The sequence below is a fragment of the Ceratosolen solmsi genome, unplaced genomic scaffold (genome assembly GCF_000503995.2).
Source record: "Ceratosolen solmsi marchali unplaced genomic scaffold, CerSol_1.0 scaffold11, whole genome shotgun sequence".
Taxonomy (NCBI): Eukaryota; Metazoa; Arthropoda; class Insecta; order Hymenoptera; family Agaonidae; genus Ceratosolen; species Ceratosolen solmsi.
Window position 1 is genome coordinate 7,015,799 of NW_011948416.1, and position 24,771 is coordinate 7,040,569.

General features: G+C 36.2%; 2 protein-coding genes across 2 annotated transcripts in view; both read left to right on the forward strand.

The window, feature by feature from the left end:
- cv-c (RhoGTPase activating protein) overlaps positions 1-13,820 on the forward strand; it is a 277,986-nt gene extending 264,166 nt beyond the window's left edge. The window contains exons 5-11 of the mRNA XM_011495782.1: positions 5,704-6,534; positions 7,194-8,151; positions 8,458-8,798; positions 9,856-10,007; positions 10,837-11,118; positions 11,791-11,970; positions 13,417-13,820. Coding sequence (XP_011494084.1) covers positions 5,704-6,534; positions 7,194-8,151; positions 8,458-8,798; positions 9,856-10,007; positions 10,837-11,118; positions 11,791-11,970; positions 13,417-13,531 — 2,859 coding nt within the window. The 3' untranslated portion in view covers positions 13,532-13,820. The remainder of the gene's footprint in view (positions 1-5,703; positions 6,535-7,193; positions 8,152-8,457; positions 8,799-9,855; positions 10,008-10,836; positions 11,119-11,790; positions 11,971-13,416) is intronic.
- Positions 13,821-17,066: 3,246 nt separating this feature from the next.
- Positions 17,067-22,864, forward strand: LOC105359482 (UPF0769 protein C21orf59 homolog). Its single transcript, XM_011496095.1, has 6 exons — positions 17,067-17,205; positions 17,476-17,625; positions 17,993-18,078; positions 18,590-18,760; positions 19,130-19,345; positions 22,733-22,864. The coding sequence occupies exons 1-6, from the start codon at positions 17,067-17,069 to the stop codon at positions 22,862-22,864; spliced, it is 894 nt and encodes a 297-aa protein (XP_011494397.1).
- The last annotated feature ends 1,907 nt before the right edge of the window (positions 22,865-24,771 follow it).

Genomic DNA, 24,771 nt, shown 5'->3' on the forward strand with positions numbered 1-24,771 from the left:
TTACTAGTTTAACGAGCCTCTCTCGCGATTATGACTGAGAATGCATTCGCGCGCCATGGCGCGATGTTTGCTCATGAGTTAGTACCTCGAAGCTGAGCGACTCCGCACTGTAATCTTTATAAATGGGTAATTGAAATATGACGTTTGCTTACTGCACAGGGACAAGCGTTCATATCTTGTCTTTATACCATGTACCATTCCAACTCCATTAAGTCATGCGGATTTCGATATTTCCGAATAACCTACATTTTTTTTTTTCCACAACGATAAATGGCAACGTAGAATGCTCGGGCTTTTGCTTTTAGTTGCATTATATCGTAAATTTGAATGTCTCCCGATGGCTTAGAAACCAAACCTTTGAAAGTTTAAGAAGCCAGGTTCGTTACAACGATGAACACGGTTCTCGGTATTCTTCATACTTATCACTTTACGCATAGCATAAATCATGTCCTTGAAGTGTATTTATTATAAATGTATATCAAGTGCTTTATAGCAAATTCATGCGGCACAATAGTTAATTCTCAGTCGTGAAAAATTAAGGCAAAAATATCAATAATAGACTTCGGTAGTCAGCCTTTATAAATCCTGGAAAGAAAAAAAAAACGAAAAGAAAAAGAAACACTAATAAATACCCGTTCCAAGGCATCATCAGCTATGAAATACCGTGAAAACCTTCATAACATTTATGTGTGCCATATTAGACTTCTGCATACCATAAGTCATGTATTATTGCACAATACCGAAGCTATGACGTAAATTTCAAAACTTTAACCTCGTTCATCCCTTTAATAGTTGTTGGCAGCGATGGAAATCAGCCTTACCGACAATATCAATATCTCGCGCGATGCTGTCGATCTTCAATGCTCGATTAAAAACAAATGCCTTCATGTTCAATTGGTCGCCCAATCCCTGCGGTCTTGAATTAAAATAAGAATGAACTCGAGTTTTCTACCTTGAGGTGGCTCCTACCCCCCCCCCTCCCCCCACCGCAATAGGCAAACAACTTGTCATCGCCGTTGCTCACAATCATTCGTCGTCTTATCGATATCGATGGCAATGGAAACGGTTATGGCACCTCCGACTCTCTCAAACGTTCCAGCGTCACGTTTCGTCATTTCGTTCTCATGTTTCTCAATATTAACCGAGCGCAAACCGCCCCTTCCACTAACGTCGGATATTCTAAGCATAGCGCTGAGCGTGACGTCAAAGCCAAGTAGGAGGCGGTGGACCAGCGGCGCGATGACGAAAGGTTTTTTCGGAATTAAGTGCTGCCCGTCATCGTCAAAGGCCTCCCGTGAGGCGCGCCTAAGGTGGCAGCGAGCGAGCGAGCACTCAGCCATTGACGTCTGGCGAAAAACGCAGCGCCCTCCGATCGACCTAATTTCCCGCGGTGGTGGCGCGCGATTTTCGAAACCTAGCGCGCTCGCCCATTATTTTTACGTTGTCGCACACCACAAATAGAACGGCGTTTGCTAATTTTTGTAGTATTTTTAGCGGGCCGCTTTATTTTCAGAACTGCAGCCGATTATTCAATCCTAATGGTATAACGGCAATATTAAGATTAATCGTTAGAGTGCTCTTTTGCAATATCCCACGATCTTTGAATTTTAATTATTATTTTGATTGTTTTTCGGTGCGAACGGGTGGCGCTGACGAATTGCCTTACCCAATTGGCTCGAGGCCGCCGCTCTTCGTCCCTTATGATCAGTTAACAATCTAGTTAAGTAGTGCTAGTTAAGTAGTCACTTTTGTAAATAATCTCTCGCAAATAATAAAAGATTCGGACTTTCGATAATTAGGCTTAGGACGCGCGCATAAAGTGCCACGCGACCATGCATCGGCAATATCAACAGTTGGGGATTGATAGTAACGAATAGATTAAATTGATAGAATCGTGCCATTTTGCATTGTTCATTAGAGCGTAGCGCCAAATATATAGATATCGCGGCCGTTACATTAGCATCAAAATAACATTACAAGTATAGTCCGTTGTCGTAGTAATTCTTTAGCGCGCAATTTCATGAAAGACGCGCGGTTCGCCGGCCTCTCGTAATTGTCAGAAAATTCTCATTCCCTCGAGAAAAAAGTGCCGGTACGACGTGACAGTTAAAAAATAAAACTCGAACGATGCCGCCGATGCGAGAGGTGCGACCTGCCAATCAAACCCCGCAGATGACGATCGTAACCGTGGCCCACCTTTAGAAAATAGCGAGTGGACAAGCGGCGCTCGGACGAAAAATATGCCTCTCGTGTCACGGGCTGCGCGAACGTTGTGCAAGAGCCGTCCGTCCGCCTTCGGGACCCTCGGCCGAGGTGCATCACTCGCACGTTTCGAAAAAGCCTCTATTCCGAGCTCGCGTGGGTGCGCTGCGCGTCATTCGTCTTCCAGACTTCCTCGAGCAGCGGTCCTCGACCCCCCTCGAATTTTCCTATAATTACGCGGGTGCGCCGTCGCGGTTATGTATTTTTAACCTGGCCTACTTACTGGTCGCACGACGGGGGAGGGGAAGGGGGATGAGTTGGGGGAGAGTGCGGTGGGGGGTGGGGGGAGGGGGGGTCGGAGAGAACGGGTGACGCAAGGCAGGGGCGGTGGACGGGAGGGACTAGTGCATCGGCGAGAATGGGAGAGCGTCGACGTCTCCGAGAGCCGCCTCGAGGCTTATTGTCAAGCACTAGGATCTCGACTCGCCGAGATCCGCTAAGGTCACCGATCTCGAGCGTCTCCTATACGTATATATCTGTCCTAGTTCGGTGGATCCTGTTGGTCCGGAATTTGCGACTCGTCTTTTACCTCGTTCGGCCACTGCTGCTATCCTTTCCAAGATTCATCCTATGATCGATGCGTATAGACGGGGGAAGTGGCTCGGTAGGAAGAATTAAGACTTCTCTTTTGTTATTATGAATAATAGCGTCTCGAGCGAGCTCGTGCAATATATAAGTGTTTATCATTTCTCCAGCTCGCAGTCCTCGTTTTCGTAATATCGACTGTAATTCCAGTGAGTACGCGTATGGTCACCGAATGACAAGCTCGTCAGTTTGTGAATCCATAACGCTGATATATCATTATTCGTCAGCGCTAAGCATTTCGTACATTGTAATTGAATAATATTAGTGGTAATAATATTGCGTAACGCACGTTCGCAAAATTATAAAATTATTTAAATTATGCTCTAATAATTCATGATATTTTGGAAGTTGTGATAATTTGGATTTTTATTGCTTGTAAACGTCGTCGTATTACGTATTTATCGCTAACTAGACTCGCAATGCACAAGGACATATCTTTACAGCCAATATAAGTATAATGCCCGTTCTAAGAAAAATTTTGGCCATAAAAAAAAATGCGAGATTGGAACGTGGAGCGCACCACCCAAATGTCCACTAAAGACGAAGCAAAAAATGTTCTCTCGGACAAAGGACAGCGGCACATATTTTATTAACCCATTAAAATGAATAAGAAAGAAAAGGAGAAAAAGAAAGAAAGACATTGGTATCGGTCGGTTAGAGGGTAAAGTTAGGGAGGGAGTGAGCGAACGTACGTCGAGCAATTTTTATTTATAGTGGTGGCTCGATCGTATAGAAGTGGGCAAAGAGAGGAGAAAATGGAGAATCGCTGTTGAAGTAGGGCGAAGGGTAGATATGTAGATAGGTAGGTAGGTAGATAGGTGGGTGGATGGGTGGATGGGTGGATGGGTGGATGGATGGATGGTTGGGTGGGCGGGTGGGGGGGGGGGCGGGTGGGGAGGGAGATGAGGAATTATGCGCGGCAGGCGTGGCAAGCCTATAGTGAAACTATAGAGCCATTGTCGCCACGCGCGTATGCCATGCCTCCTTCGCTCCCGTGCATTTATGGGCAGCTTTTTTTAGTCTTTTTTTTTTTTTGCATTTCCTCTGCCATCATGTAGACAAAGGCGTTGAGTTTCGTAAGGGACAACTACTGCTGCGTGACTCGCAGAGCCGCGACGGCGAGCTCGCGCAAAAGCTCCCAGGTAGCGCGAACGCACCAAATGCCTTAACCCTTTGTTTCTCGGGATCTACGCCTTTTTCTTTCGCTGCGCCGCTTGAATCGTAGATGAGTTGGATCGTTGGATTGATGAGATTCTAAACACCTCCGCGGTCTAAGCCTGAATGCACGCGGGCCAATGAACTTTTAGCTCGAATCGCTGATGTATTCAATAACTGTACGCACGGATCTGTAAACAACGATTCGAGAGTCTGTGATTGTTATTACGATGATTATTATTATTATCATTATCATCATCATCATCATCATTATTATTATTATTATTATTACGATCATAATAATTATTGTTGTTATTGTTATTATGATAACTGATATTATAATTATTATTGTGGGAAGAAGAAGAAAAAAGTGGCAGCTTGTTATATTATGTTTTATGAAAGAAGGAGAAGAACAATTTTATGTGTATTAGCAGATATGGAAAGCGCGATAAGAACATTTTTTATTGATGGCTGCGCGGTGTATTATGTACGTTTTAAAAGAATCGATTGTCATAACAATAACGTAACGCCAAGACAATTATTGCACAATTTCCTTATTGAAATTTAATATGCATTCTCCAAACAACAAATATAATATTTTGTTTTTATTATTCCATTGTTTGGATCGAAAACGTCTTTTCATGATTACTCGTCGATGTAGGGAATAAAATATTCTAACCATCTTAGGTATTTTGGATAAATAAAATATGTGCTTCGTATATTTTAATGCACGAAGTTTGACGTAAGCGTTCGCGAGAAAAAAGATATACTCGAAATCACGAAATACTTAGTCACCATCGACAACGAAATCAGAGGGACCATGGGGTGGGGGCAAAGGGACTCGTTGAATACTCGTACAAATGCACATTACCGCGGCAAGTGTCTCTCCTCTCCTTCATTACAATGTCTTCGTGACGTAGAGCGAGAGTCCTGATCGCGTTTCAAGTTACGCCGTGGGGAACTCATCCGCGCATCATCAAGTGACTCACATCGAAAGGAAGGAATACTCAAAAGTGACCGCAGACCTGCCCAAGTCTCGCGCACAGTGTGCTTTAAATCCTCGGGACGTGCGTGCCTTTGATATACCTTGCATGTGTCCCTCTCTTTTTCTTTCCAACTTCTTACGAATCTTTTTTTTTCATTTTTCTTTTGCTCTCGCTGCATAGTCAGTTAGGCAGTCCAGTCTCCCTGCTTCAGTGGTTTTCCCATGGGCGCGTGACTCATGCGAGGAGCAACGAAAGAAAAACGAAATGCGCCAGACATGTGAAATCTTGGAAATAAAACAATCTCTCGCCGGATATATCGTAATCAAGTTTTATGCATAGGATGTTGACTCATACATTGTCCGTCCTTGTCCCCAGTATTATTAGCCTTACCGACTCTCTTAATCTCTCTCTCTCTCTCTCTCTGTTCTCTCTCTCTGCTCTCGCTCTCACTCTGACTCTCACTCTCACTCTCTCTCTCTCTCTCTCTCTCTCTCTCTCTCTGTCTGCTCTGCTCGGCTCTCTCTCACTCCCTCATATATACTTAATACTCAAATACACTTTCGTATTTTCAATTTATTTCATCTTCGAGTCTAAACTGTTTTATTTAGGGACATCTTCGTTATAAAGCTCGCGACGATTGGAAACGTCTTTTTACGAATGTTTAGAAGTTTTTGATTGCGAGGCCTAAAGTCCCCCACGACTGTTTATGTTTCAGGGAAGTGGCGGTAACACGGGTGGTGACGACTCCGATGAGGACACTCAGTGCGCGCTGAGTGAGAACTGGACGTTCGAGAAGAAGACGCGTCGGTGGTCACGTATCTGCGACATCACGGCCGGCAACGTCGAGCGGCTACAGGCGATAGCCGGGCAGCAGCGCACTGCCGGGGCGGAGGACGACGTTCTGGATGACCGTCTGGAGCAGGAGGAGGCCGAGGACACGATGCTCGATACGCTTCGTTACAGAAGCCTGCCGACGGGCCCCCTACCCGACGACATGGGTCCGCGGTTCCGGCGCACGGGTTCCGAGCGACTGCGCGATGGAGCCAAGGCCTTCCTCCGGCGCATGGAGTCGCTCAAGTCCCGAAGGAGGAAGCAGCAGCACCATCATAATCGAGACGGCGTAGTCATCAGCGGACCCCAGGTCCTCGATGTGCTATCCATGCAGCAGAAGATGAAGGACTTGAATTGCGTGGACGTCTCACCGACGGAGGGCTCGCCACCCATTTCCTTCGCCGATCTCTTACCACCGTCGCCTCTTCAGCTACCGCCCTCGCCCCTCACCTTACCAGCCTCGCCTTTCCACTTGCCACCATCGCCTTTGGCCAATGCTTCCAGCCCATTTGGAGACGATTCGTCGAGCTACTGCTCGGACGGCTCGCAGGGCGGCGGTCCAACCCCGACCCCCACCAGGACGAAGATGAATCGTGCCAGGAGGTTTTTACATCGCGGTGCTCGCGAGGATCAGGGTGCCTTGAGCGATTCCGAGTGCCAGCCCACCAGTTGGCGGCATCGTTACTTTAAGGATGCCAATAGTAATAACGCTAAGGTGTGATTATATATATATATATATATTATTTTTTTTATATGAATATATTGATTTAATAACGAGTCTGAACGTTAATAATGCCTGGACCTCTTAATCGAAACGACTCTAAGACTCACGTATGGACGTTTCTTATGTCATTGTATATTAAATTGTTAAAATATTCGTTACTCCGTTTCAGCGTATCACTAAGACTTGATTCTTTTGCACATTTACATTTCGTACATTTACCTTTTACTCTCGTTTGCCTTTTATAATTAACGAAATTTCCGTAACTGTCCGAATGACGTAGACAAAACGCGAACTAGAAATGGTTGCAATTATCTGGAGTCGTTACGAGAGAGAGAGAGAGAGATAGATAGAGAGAGAGAGAGAGAGAGAGAGAGAGATTAATAACTTGTTAGATATTTGATGAGCTGCAATCTCGAAATGCAATTTAATCTATTGAGGAAGACTGCCGAACCGAGCAAAGACAATCGGCCGCCGATGATTAATGAAAGAAGAGTAGCATTGTCGCGCAATTTAATTCATGCAGATAGATCGCTAAACTTTCGAAATTTCCGTCAATTTTCCGTATTATCACCTTGAGAATATTAATGAAAATATGCGAAAGAGAGAAAGGAGAACAATAACAAAGATAACACTCGCTCATTAAAATTTAGGTTCTGGAGTACGTGACGTCGAGTCCCAAGGATTCACCCACAAAGACCAATAATATCGTCGCTAGCGGTGCGATTAACACACGTGGAGGAAGTCTAAATCTTGGAAAGGAATCGCACCGGTATCGCGACAAGTTCTCGGTGACGAGCCACAAGGAAGACAAGGTGAGCGTTTTGAAGCGCGAGGAGAAGTTCCACAAAAGCTTTCGACACCACAGAAGTACGGAGCGCGAGCGTGGAACCGAGGAGCCCGTGAGAACGGAGAAGACCATTACGAAAGACGTGACCGTATATCGAGCGGATAAGTCAAGGACACGCCATCAGCCGGTGAACGAAACTGCCGGGAGCCAAGAGAGCAGTTCGACCGTGGCCAGCCGCGACTCCGACCAGGAGGAGGATTCGCCGAGGCACAAGGGCAACGTCGTCAGGTGGCACAGCTTCCAAAGGGGTTCGCTTTATCCTGAACCGCGGGATCCGCTATGCCCGAGGGCCATGGCCTCGATGTCTTGCGGCCAACTGCTCGTGCTGAGAAAGTTGGCTCTGCTTAAGCTGACAGCCTGCATGGAGCGTTATTGCCCGACGCACCGCACCGGCTGGAACTGGGAGCTGCCCAAGTTCATTAGGAAGATCAAGACGCCGGACTACAAGGACAAAACGGTTTTTGGTGTCCCGCTGCTGCTCTCCTTGCAGCGCACCGGCCAAGCCCTACCCAAGTGCATTCAGATAGCCTTGAGATGGCTGAGAGCCAATGCCTTGGATCAGGTGGGCATATTCAGGAAAAGTGGCGTTCGATCGCGCATCCAGAAGCTCAAGGCTATGACCGAGGTCCAGGGTGACAATATTAACTTCGACGGTCAGCAGGCGTTCGACGTGGCCGATCTTGTGAAGCAATACTTCAGGGAGTTGCCCGAAGCGCTGCTCACTAACAAATTATCCGAGACCTTCATCGCTATATTTCAACGTGAGTATGGCGGCGTCGTGCGGTATGCCTTGCTGTTGCTCGAATCTCCAATAATTCTGATGACATATCATTGTGAAGGACGATCGAGGACAACGATTGTCCTCGAGTGATTTCCTTAAGCCAATCTCGCTACTTACTTACTTTTTCTTGACAATTCAGTGAAAAACGTAAAAATTGCTCTAAACATTTCCACTTCCAATAGCAATAGCAATGGTGCTGCAGCTCTAATCGATTGATATAAGCCGAGGCGAAATCTATGGAGTTTAAAAATTAATAATATAATATTGTTGTTGTTGTTGCATGCAGACGTGCCGGTGGACCTCCGACCTGACGCTGTCCAATGCATTCTCCTGCTACTACCGGACGAGCATCGCGAGGCCTTGGAGACTCTCCTCGACTTCCTTAATCACGTGGCCAGCAACTCGCCCTATAATCAAATGACGGCATCGAATCTGGCGGTCTGTTTGGCGCCCAGCCTCTTCCACTTTAATCACAGTAACGCGAACGTGTCGAGCAACAGGTCGAACAGCGTGTCGCCACGCAGAAGGAAGACGGTTGGCATTCCAGATCAGCGCGAGCTCTCGGAGAATAAAGCGGCTCACGACTGCCTTCTATACCTTATTAAGACGCATCGTGAGCTATTTATGGTGAGTCCCAGCCAAGAGACATACACACAGAGAGAAAGAGAGAGGGAGAGAGAGAGAGAGAGAGAGAGAGAGAGACGGATTCGAGCAATGCGGAAGTTGTGTGTTGAGCAAAATATTTTTGCATCGATTTCTTTCACTGTACTCGGGGAGAGATTTCCATCGTCGCATACTTTTAATTCGTATGCTAAGGAAAAAGGGAATGAGAAGGGAGATCGAGTGAGACGGCTGAATTGTGCGATGAGACGGGATGGGGCAGGGAGGGGGAACGTCGACGACGACGAGGACGATGACGACGTCGACGTCGACGTAGAGGATCATTCGTTTCAGGGATATTGTATGGATGAAATTGTAGATTATATTGGGAAATTTTTCTTCTACCTTTTTGTCGTGGCCTGTGCTGCAACTTTCATACATTCATTTGCCTCTGTTGCCTCGTAATTTCAATAATGCAATTTTAATCGCATATAAATTAATGTTTTATATCTTGGTATTGAAAGAATTTTTACAATCAATTTCATGTCGCTCTTGAAATATAATTTATCACGTATGTCAAGTTTGATATCAGCATTTAATGAAAATATATTACAGCCATTAAATTTAAAGATTTTAATTATATGGGAAAAAGTATTATTTTAAAAACGCAATGTCAAGACATTTTTAATGACTGTTACTATAGTGAATTTCACATTTCGCTACTTAAGAAAATCATTATTAATTAAAAATTACGTTACGTTACTTTCCATAAGAATTATAATTTATTGTATTACGCGTCTCGGTTTCGATTTTATTTATTTACATAAATGCACTTGCGCTTAAAGTGGTATTTTCGTTATACGCAGCACTTGAAGAATCGACGAGCTTAAATTTAAAGAGAATCTTGTAAATACTGAATATATCGTTAAAATGCAAGAATTTCCACTTTGATGTGGAAAAAATGCGCGCACGAAGGATCGAATTTAATTTACTAATTTAATTTATTCACAATAATAAACTTAAGACTTAAAGATACAACGTTACCTTTATCCTTCAATTAATTTAAAGGTTTAATGTATTTCAGGTATCCTCAGATATGCTGACGCAATGTCACTTCAATTATATGGAAGAGAGTGTTCCAGTCCCGTTGGAAGAACTTGGATCGGAGCTCAAACAGGATTGGAGGGGATATTTGTATGCCTGTACCACGGCTCTGCTCAAGGAAGGTCGCGAAAAGTAAGAAAAAGTCACTTTATGGAAAAACTTGCCTCGTCAAACATCTTCCTCAAACTTAGTTAATTAGCCAATTGGCAAAATATGCGAAACGAATAACGTTCAAACAATATTTGTGACGAGTCTCCCTCCCGCCACCCAATCCCTTCCACCCTCCGCCGATTCCCACTTCTTCTTTTCTCTTCATTGCTTTTCTGATTTTCTCTATCGGTATACACTATCATTGCTCAATAACGTTATAATTTTTTTATCTTTGCATACCAATTTTGTACAATAACATCAACTATCCTGTATTACGCAATGGTATATTGTAATCCGAATACGCCTATTTCATTTCAAAAGTTTCAAAATTTGGAAACATGACATACCTGAAGTCAATCCTTAAAACTATAATGTCGTGTCAGCTAATCGGTTCACTATCTGATAGAGAAATTTAAGAAAAAATTAACTTTTGCAATAATAAATATAATCTGCCCGTACGTCGACCGAATACCGACGTCGTATACCGACGGTACCTCGAGAATTACATTATTCATTTGCCACCTACGACGTACATCCCTCATCGCCAACGGATGTGTATATATTACGTGACCTAAACATCCTCTACCGTCTACCCGTGAGGTCACAAGCGAATCCTCGTTCATCCCAGTATCAACGAAGCCACCTTCCCGTGATCTTGAAAGGCAAAGACTGCGGACGATCCGGTGGATCGCCATACACTCTCTCCCGGTCCTTGATAAACAATGTCCCCTTAATCAAACTAACTTATAATCGTCCTCGCATCCAAGCTTATATAAGGTTAATCGAGTGAATGCTCGTGTGTGTCGTTCAGAAGCCGCGGTTGGGTGTCGGTCAACAATCCGGCCGACGTCAGCGTCGACATGGCGTACAAGAAGGTCGGTGACGGTCATCCCTTGAGGCTTTGGCGTGTGACGACGGAGGTGGAAGCACCCCCGGAGGAGCTGCTCCATCGTGTGCTGCGCGAACGTCACATTTGGGATCCGCAGCTGCTGAAGTACAGACAGGTGGCGAAGCTCGAGGCGAGCGCCGAGGTCTTCCAGTACGCTACTGGAAATATGAGTCCCCTGCCGGCCAGGGACTACTGCGTCCTTAGGTACGACATCGTCCTCGACCCCTCCTTCCTGCAATGCTTGGCGCTCCAATCGTAATTGCGATAAAAACAGGCCAGGTCGCATCAGGTCTACTCGCCTGAGCAATTTGTCACCCAGTAATGCTCCAGCAATTCGTTGTTTCATATTGTTTAGTTGAGCTCGAGGAGTTTAGCCCTATTATGGTTGGGATGTGCATCTACGACCCTGGAATTCGGGACTCGTTTGGGAAGTTTGATGAGTATTACGGGAATTGTCGATAGTTGAGACAAAGTTACGTGCTAAACAAGAATGAGTCAATTATGGGCGGGTCGTCGGTCAGAAATATTTTATCGTTACAATATTTGAAGCAAGTTCATAATTTTGGTTATTATCCATGAAAATCCTTTTTGATTCACGGAAAAAGAGACATAAAAAAAAAACTTACTTAAACGTAAACACTTACTTATGGCTAACCTTTAATATTTAAAATAAAGTATTTGGGTGGGGGTGAGGGCATCTACACACAATGAATGACCAAAGAATCGAGTCCATCTTAGAATTATCGATCGTCAGTTACGTACGAAAAGCCCGTAATGCCAAAAGAGTCCAAAGTACCTGGATTAAAGAGCTCGAGCGACTCGAGCTTCCTCAAATACGAATCTAGCCGTGTATTCAAGCAATGCCGCGAATTTCAGGTCCTGGCAAACCGATCTCCCGAAGAAGGCGTGCGTCATAGTGGAGACGTCCGTGGAGCACCCGGATGCCCCGGTGATGCTCGGGGGCACCCGTGGCATCGTCCTGGCCTCGCGCTATCTCATCGAGCACTGCGGAAGCGGAAGGTCGCGTATCATGCATCTCTCCAGAGTCGACACAAAGTGAGTAATACTGCATTCTCTCCGTTCGCTCCGCAACTATAATTACTGATGATATCATTATTTTAACGCAGTGCATGGTCAAAGAAAAATTAACGCTAATAATACAACTGATATGGCAACAATCTCGAGCGCTATCACGTACGAGAGCATTTGATTGCAGAATAGCGTATTAATCGTACGGTTGATGGGCCAACATTGCCAATTAGCTAATACAAATGCGAGTTTGTTTTGTCGATTAAGTAAACTCACCGCGAATGTTTTTGTAAACAAAATTTTTATTTGATTACCGAGCACTGTATTCGATGTGGAGACGAAGGCTTGCTACTTACATCGTTTCTACGTTCTCGATTTTCTATTATTATGGTTAAGCAATAATAGTTTTAACATTTGCGCATTTTCAATTATAAAAAATACATCAATTTTTTCAATCTTTCAGTCTGATTATTTGTGATTATGGTTTAGAGACGAAATAAATCGACATCTGGTAATTGGTATCTACTTGACTATTAAGTGCCTAAGCCTGTTTATAAATTATCTGATAACTCGATCGAAATACTTTTTCTTTTTTTTTTTTTTGCTTTCCATTTCTGTTTCTTACTTTTTTTTCTTTTTTCTTCTTCTGAATTTAATTGACGTGAAGGATTGGGAGTTGCCCAACCCACCCTCTATACGTACTATGGCTTGTCTCGATCTCCGGGTATGTGCAATATAAACTTGGTAAATTTAATGGCTTAGGCCACTCCATCGGCGCTTTAATTTAAAATTATCTCGATAGATCAAGCAGCGAAAATATACTTTTAATTTCAAAACCGGTAAAGATAATTTTAAAAAATTTGTTCTCACCTTCAATCTCCGTGGCACTTTGCCGTGCAAGTTTCTTATTTTTTATTTTTTATTTAAGATTGTACATATCGAATGAGTTGCACTCGTTGCGTGCAACGTAAATAAACATTTGCCATTCGGTTTTATAATCATAAACGTTTCGCTCGCGCGCGCTTCGACTCTACTTTTCAAGTCCGCTTTTAGCGCAATATTGAATAAACTAATGATACGAAACGATATCCCGGGGTCGTTTTAATGAATGAGCCGCCAACGCCTATGACGAAATCCTGTAACCCCGAATTACGCCCTAACGATTTATTATTATAATACATTATTTCATTAAAGTCCACAACGACGCGAATCCATCGGCCGCTAATAATAATACGCACCGCTCTCTATTTATACTTGCGCTCGTATTCGCTTACGCTCGTTAATAAGATGGCTTTACAGTACAAATACACAATCTGGCCGACCATTTTATCCTCAAAATCGCTTCCATCACTAAATCCGCGTTGCAGCTGATCCAAGTTCCGCGTTTGTCGTACAATCGACGATTACGTAGTAACAACAGAGCAATTGAGACGTCAGGATAATTAATGTATCATACGTATTTGATTGTTATAGGGGTCGTACACCGGAGTGGTACAACAAGAGCTACGGCCACATCGCCGCCCTCCACCTCAGCAAGATCCGAAGCTCGTTCAAGCACATGACCGATGGCCCCGAGAGCAAAGTCTGAGATAAGGCCGCCGCGCAGCCGACGCAGCTGCGCGGTCAGCAGCGCCAGCAGCCGAACCCCGTCGCGGCCGCCCTCGCCACGGCCATCGACCAGATGTGCGAGGTGCAGACGAGTCAGGATCACCGGTTCCTGCGCGCCCCGGATGAGCCTTGAGTCCCGGGTGCGTCGGCCAGGCGCTTCTAATGCCGGGCAGTTGGTGAACGTCAGGATAATACTCGAGAGCTGAAGTGCGCGGGGTCTCTCATCTGCTTCTTTAGGTTTTCTTCCTCCTCCTCCTCCTCCTCCTCCTCCTCCTCCTCCTCCTCCTCCTCCTTCTCTTCCTTCTCCTTCTTCTCCTCCTTCTCTTTCCCGCCACCTCCCCCACTTCTTCTTCTTCTTCTTCTTCTTCTTCTTATGTCTTTCTCGACCAAGAGACTTTGATGACGAAGCTTATGTATAGTTTAGCGTTTGTGCAAGAAGATATTATAATCGTTTATATTTGTCAGTACGTCGGGGACTGTAGTGTGGTAGACCCGATCGCTGTAAATACGAGTCCTTTGTTACCTTTTGAATGTATATTCTATATTATGTATCGGGCATGTCGATACGCGAGTGATTACTTTTCTTACGAGATGCTTATCTTTATCGTTCGGACCAAATGTCGTTTCTTTCTTTCTCGTCTCTACTTTCATTATAATTATTACATGATAGTATATCGTATGTGTAATTGCATTTTAAAGTGAAACAAAAAATGTAATCTCTGTATTTCAATGATGTGAGCGTGGGAAGGGCGGGGCTGGGGAGGGGCACGAGAGGACGGAGATGATTAGCGTGAGAAATGGTAGAGTGCAAGTGCGTATGAGATAATATTAATTGAATAATCATGTAGCACAGATAATTAAATATCGTTCGGACTTCTCTCATTTTAAAAATATATTTTTGACAATGGAATATGTAGGTTCACCGATAAGGTGCTTCCGCGTACTAATGTACTAAAGGGTGAAAAAATATTAGCGTCAAACGTATATTTTTCATTTGGAAATAAACCAATCGATTGTTATAGCCCGAGCTTCTAAAGCTGTAAACACGATACCTGAATTAATTATAATGTTTAACAAATAGAATTCCGTGTTCCAAGAATTTCATATCATTCAAAGCTCAAAGTAAGTAAGCGTTGAATGAATTGGCAAAAAAATCTATTTTCCTTTTTTATGTAATTGTCAAAAAAAAAAAAAAAAAAAAAAAAAAAAAAAAAAAGTGTGCATATTAATAAAGAAAATCTTATTTCGCTGTTTATCGTTTAAAATTGCGAATATAATACTGATACATGAGCCAAAAATAATATGTATGATTCGCGTTGATACGAAAATTCATGAGTGTAACAAATTAATCGAAAAAAGCACTCCGTTACTTCCGTGTTTATTGAATGTTTTAAAATATATGTTGACCAATCAGAAACGTGTCTCTGTATTAAAAAAAAAGTCCTCAGTGTTTTTGAAGATGTTGATTGCCAATTGTTCTCGGACTAATCATCTTAAAAAAGTTTATCAATGTGAGACCAGATTAATTGGCCCAGAATCATATACGAAAAAAAAAAAAATAAATAAATAAAGAAAAAAAATTAATAAATGATATATATGCATATATTTTTATTTAACGCATCAATGAAATAATCATCATTATAATTCAATGCCCTAGAATTCGCTAAATGAATTATTGATGTATTTTAAGATAATGCTAGTCAAATTACACTTCGGCTGAGGAGGTACTCGTGGAAAAATAATAATTATTAATAATGATGAAAATGAAGAATAGCGCATTACTGGTACAACAATAAATGTGTAGATTCATATTCCATTATATTTCATATGTTATGAAAAAAAAAGTATAAAAATAAAACAATATATCGTCATATTTAAATATATGGTCCTTAGAAAGTTTTAAATGGGAGATGTTTCAAATGAAATGGAGCATGGACACAAAAGATCTAAGAAAAAAGTTTTATGTAAAAATATATTTTTCTGTGTCTAAGAGCCAGTAGATTTGCGAGATACGACGTGAAGATTACATGATGTATCACTATAGAGTTGTATATATGTATATTATAATAATAATATAATGACGAATACACACATGCGCGCACACATTTCACAAACTGGGGCGCGCATATACCCACAGAGCCCAGCGCACGCGTACGCATACATACGCATATATATATATATATATATATATATATATATACTACGTATGAACTTATATGTATGCATGCATATAAATATATGTACATGTATATATTCACTAAAATATATATTTTTTATTATTTTTTCTTTTCCCTACTTTACATTTACCAAAATTATTTTTAAATCAAAGCTGCAATTTCAAAATTCGTTAGACATGTGTCTCAGTCGTATATTAATTATAAATATTGTTTAATTTTCAATTCGAACAAAAAGTTATAAATTTTGAGATGTTATTATTCGTGTCAATGTTACTCAAATATATTTGTAGACAAAAATTCAATTATTCTAGAAATGATTTTACATTTACAAAAGAAATGCTGTATTTGAGTCACTATAATGTTATTTCCATGCAGTGCAAAGTTCAAATATAGCGCTTAAAACTATTAATTTGTATAAGATATAGAAATAATACTTTGTAATACTATAACGTAATTTATAATGAATTGTAAGTTGAATAAGTTAAATGTACAATTCAAAAGAAAATTATATTTTATGAAGAATAATATATTAAATATTTATTCTTGACAATTGTATAATTTTAATGTAAAGTTCAAGGAATAATAGCAAATAATATAAATAAATGTATATTTAAAAATGTATTTGTTAATAATATTCGTATCATGATTATATATTGAAATGCTACAATTGGTTTTTATTAAGTAATATTAACATGAAGTATTGAAAATTTTATCTTTATATTGTAATATACTGTTTAAAAATTGTTAAGAATCATTTGAAAGCAAATCGTAAATAAATTTTGAATGTTTTACTTACTTTACGTTTAAGTGCATGCTAAATAATATATACATATTCGTATGCTTTTGGATCGTTTTCAAATAGACTTAATCTACATTTTAAAATATCTATAATGTTATTACATTTATTCTATAGTACTTATTTCATTATCCTCGATAAAAAAAAAGAAAAAAATGAATAAATAACAGTTAAAATTGAAAAATCAACATTCTATCATTTTTTTTGTTTCTTGATAATAAATGATAAATAATTCATGGCTAATGTTATAGAGTATAAGTAATGATAAAATTACCATTTCGTCATTAATATAAAATATTTCACGTGGGATTATTGCCTTTAATTTTCTTAATAAGTTTCGTTGTTACGTATTTGTTTGGTCAATAGCACTGGTTACCAACGAGATATATTAGTCAGATTTTTGACCTCTTGAAGGCAGTATAGTATATCAGATCATTAGTATGCAAATATAAATAAATGAAGAGGTTATAATATTTATCGAATATCAATTGAGTAGTGGTAAAATAAATATAAACTTTCGAGAGGTGATACTATCGATGAAAATGGTGAGACTACACGTGAAGAAACTTTCGGAAAACCAATTTCTTTTCGATGCCAGCGTGGAATCAATGGTTGATGACATTATTCACGAGATAACTATCATACACAATGGTCGTTTGAAAGTATCCAGACTTTGTTATGGTATAACAGTAATTTGATATTATTAACTTAAATATTTTTATTCTCATAACTTTGGCTTTCAACGTTATTCTTCACTCTTCCAAATTATCTCTCTCTCTCTCTCTCTCTCTCTGTCTCTCTCTCTCTCTCTCTCTCTCTCTCTCTCTCTACCAACAACATAATTGCAATTGCTTTGATAAAAAACAATTATAAATCTGTATTGTTTATATTTTTCAATTGTGAAAAGCAACAACGATACTTGTTACTTCATGCTATTTATAATTAAACTAGACTTGGATGATTTAGCCAATCATGGAACAATGTTACCTCCAAATATGATTGGTTTAACCGACGAACAAGTAGAGGAGTTACATTTAAAAGATGAATGGGGCGATAAATGCATACCTTCGAGTGGATGGACCTTTAATAAAGATGTAATGGGTAAGATTAGTTTGAAACGTATTTAAGTGAATAATAGCTTTTTCTTCTACGTTTTTTTTTTTTTTTTTTTTTTTTTTGGCAAAAGGCAGTTTAAGGTAAATTTTCGGCTCAATTAATGTTAACGGGTAATTCGTGTTTTTATTGTTGTTTTTTTTTATTCTTTGTCTTTGATATCGATATTAAAAGAGTGCTTTTTATTGTTGATAAGTAATTTTATTTGGATTGCCTTAAATTTATTAAGCGATGATTCATTAAAACATTAAATGTGTAGTAATGGTTAGATCTAAGATTAATATACTACGGGAAAGATCACTTTTCTTTTGTTTTTATAATTTTGACCGTAAAGGACTCTTATTATAATCTTTAGGTCGTAGAAATGGCAGACAGCCTTCGGAAAATATGCAACATGTCATTAAAAAAGCTATAGAAGATGCTCGTGCAAAGATATCGAAGGTAAGATTGTTTTTTTTTTGGTTCCTTTATGAGAACTTATTCTCAAATCTATTTAAGCGAGTTTATATTTTATTCAGTTCAAAAGCAAATGCCAAAAGTATTCGATTATTTTATTTCATCATCGATATAACATATTACATATCCGGATAACTCAATATAATAATAAATCAATGGCTGTATCCTGAATTCTACAGCAGAATAAAATCAATTTCAAGAAGATAAATATAAATTACGAATATTTATTTACAATTATTTACGAATTATAACATCGAAAACTATGTTACTACTGTATGCACTCGGCTCAGATAGTATTTTTAAGCTTGTTTATACAATTTACATATACATTTACATTGACATTCCACTAAAAATTTTTCGTATTACTATCATCTTAGACGATTATGAAATTATAAAATAAAAAATAACATAATAAATAATTATGAAATAAGTCTTGAATGGCATCGGCTTTATCTATCTAAGTATTATCATTCTAATTTTATGCATTTACCATTAGAAATTAATAAACGAAGATAAATTAGTAACTCAAAAAGTTGTTCAAGAAGCTTTAGATATTTTACGTGGTGCCGTTATGATTGTTTACCCAATGGGTTTACCACCTCACGATGTAATTCGTCTGGAATTTGAAAATAACGAAGATCTTAGCGGCACTCATGCATCTCTCGAGGTAATAAGAATAATAATAATACTAAATTTCCAATAATTTTGTTATTTAGCTTGGTAACCAAGCGATGAATATACGTATTTGTAAAGGCTGATAAAGTTGATAAATTGCCTACGAATGTGTTTTATAAAGCGTAGTGACATCAAAATAGGCAATAAAATAGTTTCCTTATTTAAAACAAAAAAAAAAAAAAATGAAAACTGAAATGCCGTGAACTTGAAAATTTCTATCTTTTTGTCCATTCTTCTTCTTCTTCTTCTTCTTCTTCTTCTTCTTCTTCTTTTCTTTTACTACATATTTTTAAAATTCTTTCTTTTACTACATATTTTTAAACGACAATGCGCTTAACACGTAACTCATACGCATACTCAGGTGATTGATTTGCAAATGGCTCAATTGTGGTTCTCTGGAAAAGAGTTATTGCGCGGCAACAAGCTGCGAGATTTCGTTGGCAAAAACGAGAAGTCGAAGATAATTGTAAAGTTATCGAAGAGAGGCTCGGGGGCGCCTCCACGCGAGCCCGTCATTTCCGACGACGAACGCAAGCAGCTCATGTTGCTCGCCCACAGGCGCCAGGAGGAGCTGAAGGTAAGTGAAGCGCGACAGTTTTCTGCATGTCCGACCGATGGTGCTCAAGACGCACTTTTGCACAATCGCAATTTGTTCTTAAATTTCGAATTTGTCCGTTAATACTTTCTTGTAATCGATTTGTTCATTATCGTGGATTGAGTCGGATCGTCGCAGGGAGCATACAGGTAAGTGATTTATCTTTGATTATTTATATGTATATCGATAATGATGTCTATATATCAATTAAATTTATGAAATATTTCAATGAACGTGTTGAGGGGCATTTTTCATAGGTTCTATTCAAGGGTAATTTTACGATAAAATTCTAAGAATATTTACAAATTGACGAAAATATTGAGAATTTGCATTTATAGTATTAAACAAAAATTTATATATATTCTTGTTGTTTCTTAAGGCAGTGAAAGAGATAGAACAAGAATTTTCATTAATAGTAAAATATTATTATTATGATTTTACATTTACTGAGGGAAATACCTGCTAGTACTTCACCTGAATTATTATTCCAGGAAATTATTAACAGATGTAATTGCATAAAAAAAAGAAGAAAATGATTTTATTACTTTATACTTTAGTTAATTTTATCAAATCAATACAATAAAAGTAATATTGTTATGAATAGGAAACTTTATTTTTCTAAAAATTCAATTTAAAGAAATTATCTAACGTATGTATATTGTTTGTTGACATTGATTTTTTCCCCTTTTTTTTATTGGTGTTTAATCAATAAAATCAATGGAACCAGGAACTTTTCAACAAGTATCAAAATATATCTGTGGGTATAATAAAAATGCTATATAAATGATAATGGTGGAATATTTTAAAAGCAGCGAGAAAAAAACGTTACATTAAAAGTAATCATAATTCATGATCGTATAACAATATTAAAACATAATAAAATCTCTCATTATTACAAATATTATGATATTTGTGAAATAGTGATTGTTATGTAAAATGGTTTTATAATCTGTGTTTTTTTTTGTTTGTTTTTTTTTTTTTTTTTTTTACAAATATTGTAATTGATTATGTCTAACACACTTTAAGAAAAATAAAAATTCACTTGTTTCACAATATTTCGCTTAAACTTTTAATTTTACAAGAAAAACAAACTATGAAAATTATATACTCAAATGAAATATTTTTAATAATTTACAATACATTCATTCAAATGCAATTAAAATTTTGCAAATTTTTAAATAATTTTAATCTTAACAATATAATTTAATATGCTTAAAAACAAATTAATTAACGATGTAGTATAGATTAGAATTTTTATCGAAGTTAGATTGACAAATATATATTACATGCGCTGTACTTATATATGAATACTTTCCTTCAGCATTATTTTTTGCCGTATTTAAACTATTCTTAATATGTGGAATATATTTTTAAATATTTTCATATATTTAATTATTTGCTTGCGATAATAATCATTTACTATCCGATTTATTCAAGTTTATAAGCAAGAGAAAATGTTTCACTTTTATGATAAATTAATATATTTATGTTATTATGGTACATTTATTATTTTAAAAATTAAAAATTTAATAAAATCGTAGATTAGACGTAAAAATTCAAAAAAGTTAACTTTATCAATTATATGAAATTATTAAAGTCTAAAGGAATTAAGTATTTTTACAATTTCCTGTGGACTTAATATAAGTAAAATGAATATCATCTAAATTAATTTAAAATTTTATAAAAATTGCAAATCCATTAATTTATCAATTTCTATGGTTTAATTGAGTTATATAACTATTGTGAAGAGATCATTTGTGTAAAAATATAATTAAATAAAAATTAATTTTTCATACGGATTTTTAATGCATTTGTAATATCAATAATTAGATAGAGTTTATATTGATATCAATTATATACTTAATACAGTTAAATAATGTATTAAAGGAAGTGATAATAAATTACAAATAATAACGTTATTTATGAAAGATTCTAATATTATGCATTATGAGTGACGAAATCAATTCTTATTTAAAGTTAGCATAAATTTCTTTTTTAACTAATGGACATTTTAGTGATATTTTCTTAAACTTTAACTTTTCGATCGTTGTCATATTTATTCCTAATATTTAACATATTTAATGAAAACCCCAAATTTGAACGCAAAGACTTATTAATATGTCATATTTGTATTATCATTAGCTTTATAATTAATTTATTAAAATTTGTAACAATAACAGAGTTATAAAATAATAATATCCTTTTGATTGTACCAATAATTCTTAAAAACAAAATAATAATATATTTGAAAATAATTTAATTTAATTAAATATGTAACGGAAGAACATGATCATGCATTTACAGTATAATTATAGAACTTTCATAAATCAAAAACAATGATTATTACCGATAAAAAGATAATACATTCGTTTATTTAACAACTATTGTGGTTGTAATTGTTATAATAGTTATATATAATTGTAATTAAACCTATTGCATAAGCTTTCGTTTGATATGATTGCATTTAATTTTAAAAAAGTCTTACCATTGGCAAAATTAAATTACAATTAAAATTTATTTAAACTGCAAAGTAAATGTAATTAATCATACGTTATGTCCTAACAATTTTGATAAATTATTTTTGTGCCAAATAACATGATTAAGTTTTACCGAGGGATAGTGTTAAAATAATAACAGATTAATTTTCCAGAATCTAAAACATTATATAATTTTATGTGATAAATAGAATATCTAAAAGAGAATTATGATATACATTAGTTTTTAAAATACAAGAGTTTTTCAGATATATCTACTCCAAATTTATAATAAAACTGTTAACTTTAACTACGAAATTGATTAATTATTAGACTGATTTTCAAATAATTTAATAATAGACAATATTAAGGTATTATATTTATATATTTACTTTACTTATTTTATGAATGTTTGTTTTTATGACTTATGTAAATGTAGATAAATATTTCGGTTTTCAATTTTATTCTTTGACTAATTAGACAATTTTATCTAAGAATAAAATAAAATCACAGTTTCTATTTACTGTATTATATGAAATTCTATTCAAGCTTTATGATAAGTTTCTGATTGTTGTGAGTTTGTTTGTTTGATTTGTTTAATTTGTTCAAACGGAACACAAATGCTCTTGATATTTATCTTAATGTAAAATATATTTTCTTTTTATGTATGATAAATACTATATCTTTAATGAACTTTGTTTATAAAAGAAATTAATCAATAATTCAATCGTGTCTCTGGATTTCAACTATTATCATTGCCAACAAAATTGGCATTTGAATAATGTCTATCGACCAACTATTAATTTGCTCATTTGCTCAAAAATTAGTTTTAATTCAGATATATTAAATTAAGTATCTATTATTGAGTAATTACCGACATTTTTCATTTTCTCAGAGAAAACGGCAAGGACAACAGCTGTTGTCAAAAGTTTTATCTTATCCAAAATCTATTATTAGAGTTGATCTCCTCTTTGGTAATTCTAGGATCATGTTTGTATTAGCAGATAGAGTTCTTCAAATAAATTAACTAACAAAGATGTTTGACGCTAGTGAATAGTATTATATAAATGAGCAACGAATGCAATACATCCGAAAAGTAATTTAGAGGGCCTTGATCGGCGATAGTATCAGTGATTTATTACTCCATCAGTAAATTTTGACATTCGCATTGGTTCATTTTAGTTAGCTGTATAAACGTTAGCTCTTAAAATGTTATTTGAGCTTATCCTTAGAACTTTCTTGCTTGATCATCCAGTAGTATATATGAAATGCAAGGACGCATATAAAACGATAGTATATTTAATCTATAATTATTGTGAGCTAAAAAATAGTTTTCTTTTAACACATTAAAAGTAAAATAATTCCACATTAAATAAACATTAACAATAAATATTCAAGTTAAAACTTTAAACACAACAGTAACTTTTAATTATTAATTAGAATACAAAAATGAGCCGATCCGTTTCATTCAATAATAGAATATTTTATTTTTACCTTTTTTTTTGAAAATGTATCTGCGCATATATAAATATTATATAACAATTAGTATTTTTTACATGTGAACTACAAATATGATTATGGAAGACATGAATAGATACGTTTATAATGAGTATATTAATTTAATTTATTATAATTAAAATAATTCACGATTTTTTAATTTCTGAATATTTTATATTGACAAAATTAATTAATTTAATATTATTATATAAAGAGATATAAACAAGTTACATAACTATAAATATGAGTTTGTTCTTGTTATGTTAAGTGAATAATAGCAACAGATCCATTTCTTTCTTAAAATTTTATTTTCGTTTGAATTGTATACATATTATAAATTTAAATTATTTAATTCTTTAATCAGGCTATTTATTATTTATTCCAATATTATATACTAAAATCGGCATATATTAATTTATGTGATATTACTTTTCGTGTATTTTCGTTGGTCGGTTACAAAATGGTATTTTTTGTAACCCACACTTTTATTTATAAAAAATAAGTTGAATTCTATTTATATTTATCCACATTGACATTACTAGTACATCGATTTACAATGTAATTATTTATAATGCAATTCTGATATTAAATTTATTAATATTGATATTTTTTATTCGTAAGATGAAATTATTTTCAAGATATCTAAAAATATACTGCATTATGATAATATTATTGAAAAATTATAATTAAATACTAAATAAATATTTCATACCATGATAATACACCAAATCTCACTGAACAATAAATAATTAATACTTCAATAAATAATATTATATATAAAAATTAATTTAAACGATATTTACCTTAAGATTTGAAATACATAGAATTCTAAATATTTATTTGCATTTACTTTATGTATAATATAAATAAAATAAATATATATAATAAAAATTTATATTTATATTTAATGATTATTGAATGGAAACATAATGCAGAGAATATATAATCATTAAATTTCTTTTAATATGAATCTAGTCTTCCTTCTTAATGAAATTATTTCCATTAATGTGATATTATACTTTCTCTAATTTTACTATGAATTTTACTATACAATTTATTGAATCAAGTACGTGGCTCTAAAATAGTTTCCTTATTTTTGATTCTCAAGGGAATGTGCATTCGACTTTCGCTACCACTTGAGCTCGCACAGTCAGGTCAAAAATTTAATAAAGCATAAAGCTCGCAATCGATATTTATAACAACGAGTGTATGGCGAGAAAAATGAATTTCACTGTTAATAATGTGTCTAGTGTCACTGGCGCATACTTGTATAAAAATAATTGCATTCGGATAATTATGCATCTATTCCTTTTATAAAATTAATACTTGAATAATACTACTTATAAATGTATTAGATACAATTTCTCGAATAATATAAATTTATTCTATTATCATATAATAGCAGTATTCACTATCCTTATTTCTTCTCCACATTGG

Bases quoted from the DNA above. Each gene is read 5' to 3' on its own strand.
- LOC105359482 (XM_011496095.1), top strand. From the start codon at position 17,067: ATGGTGAGACTACACGTGAAGAAACTTTCGGAAAACCAATTTCTTTTC. The intron at 17,206-17,475 runs GTATAACAGTAA...TAATTAAACTAG, and splicing joins AGTATCCAGACTTTGTTATG to ACTTGGATGATTTAGCCAAT. The intron at 18,079-18,589 runs GTAAGATTGTTT...ATTTACCATTAG, and splicing joins CTCGTGCAAAGATATCGAAG to AAATTAATAAACGAAGATAA.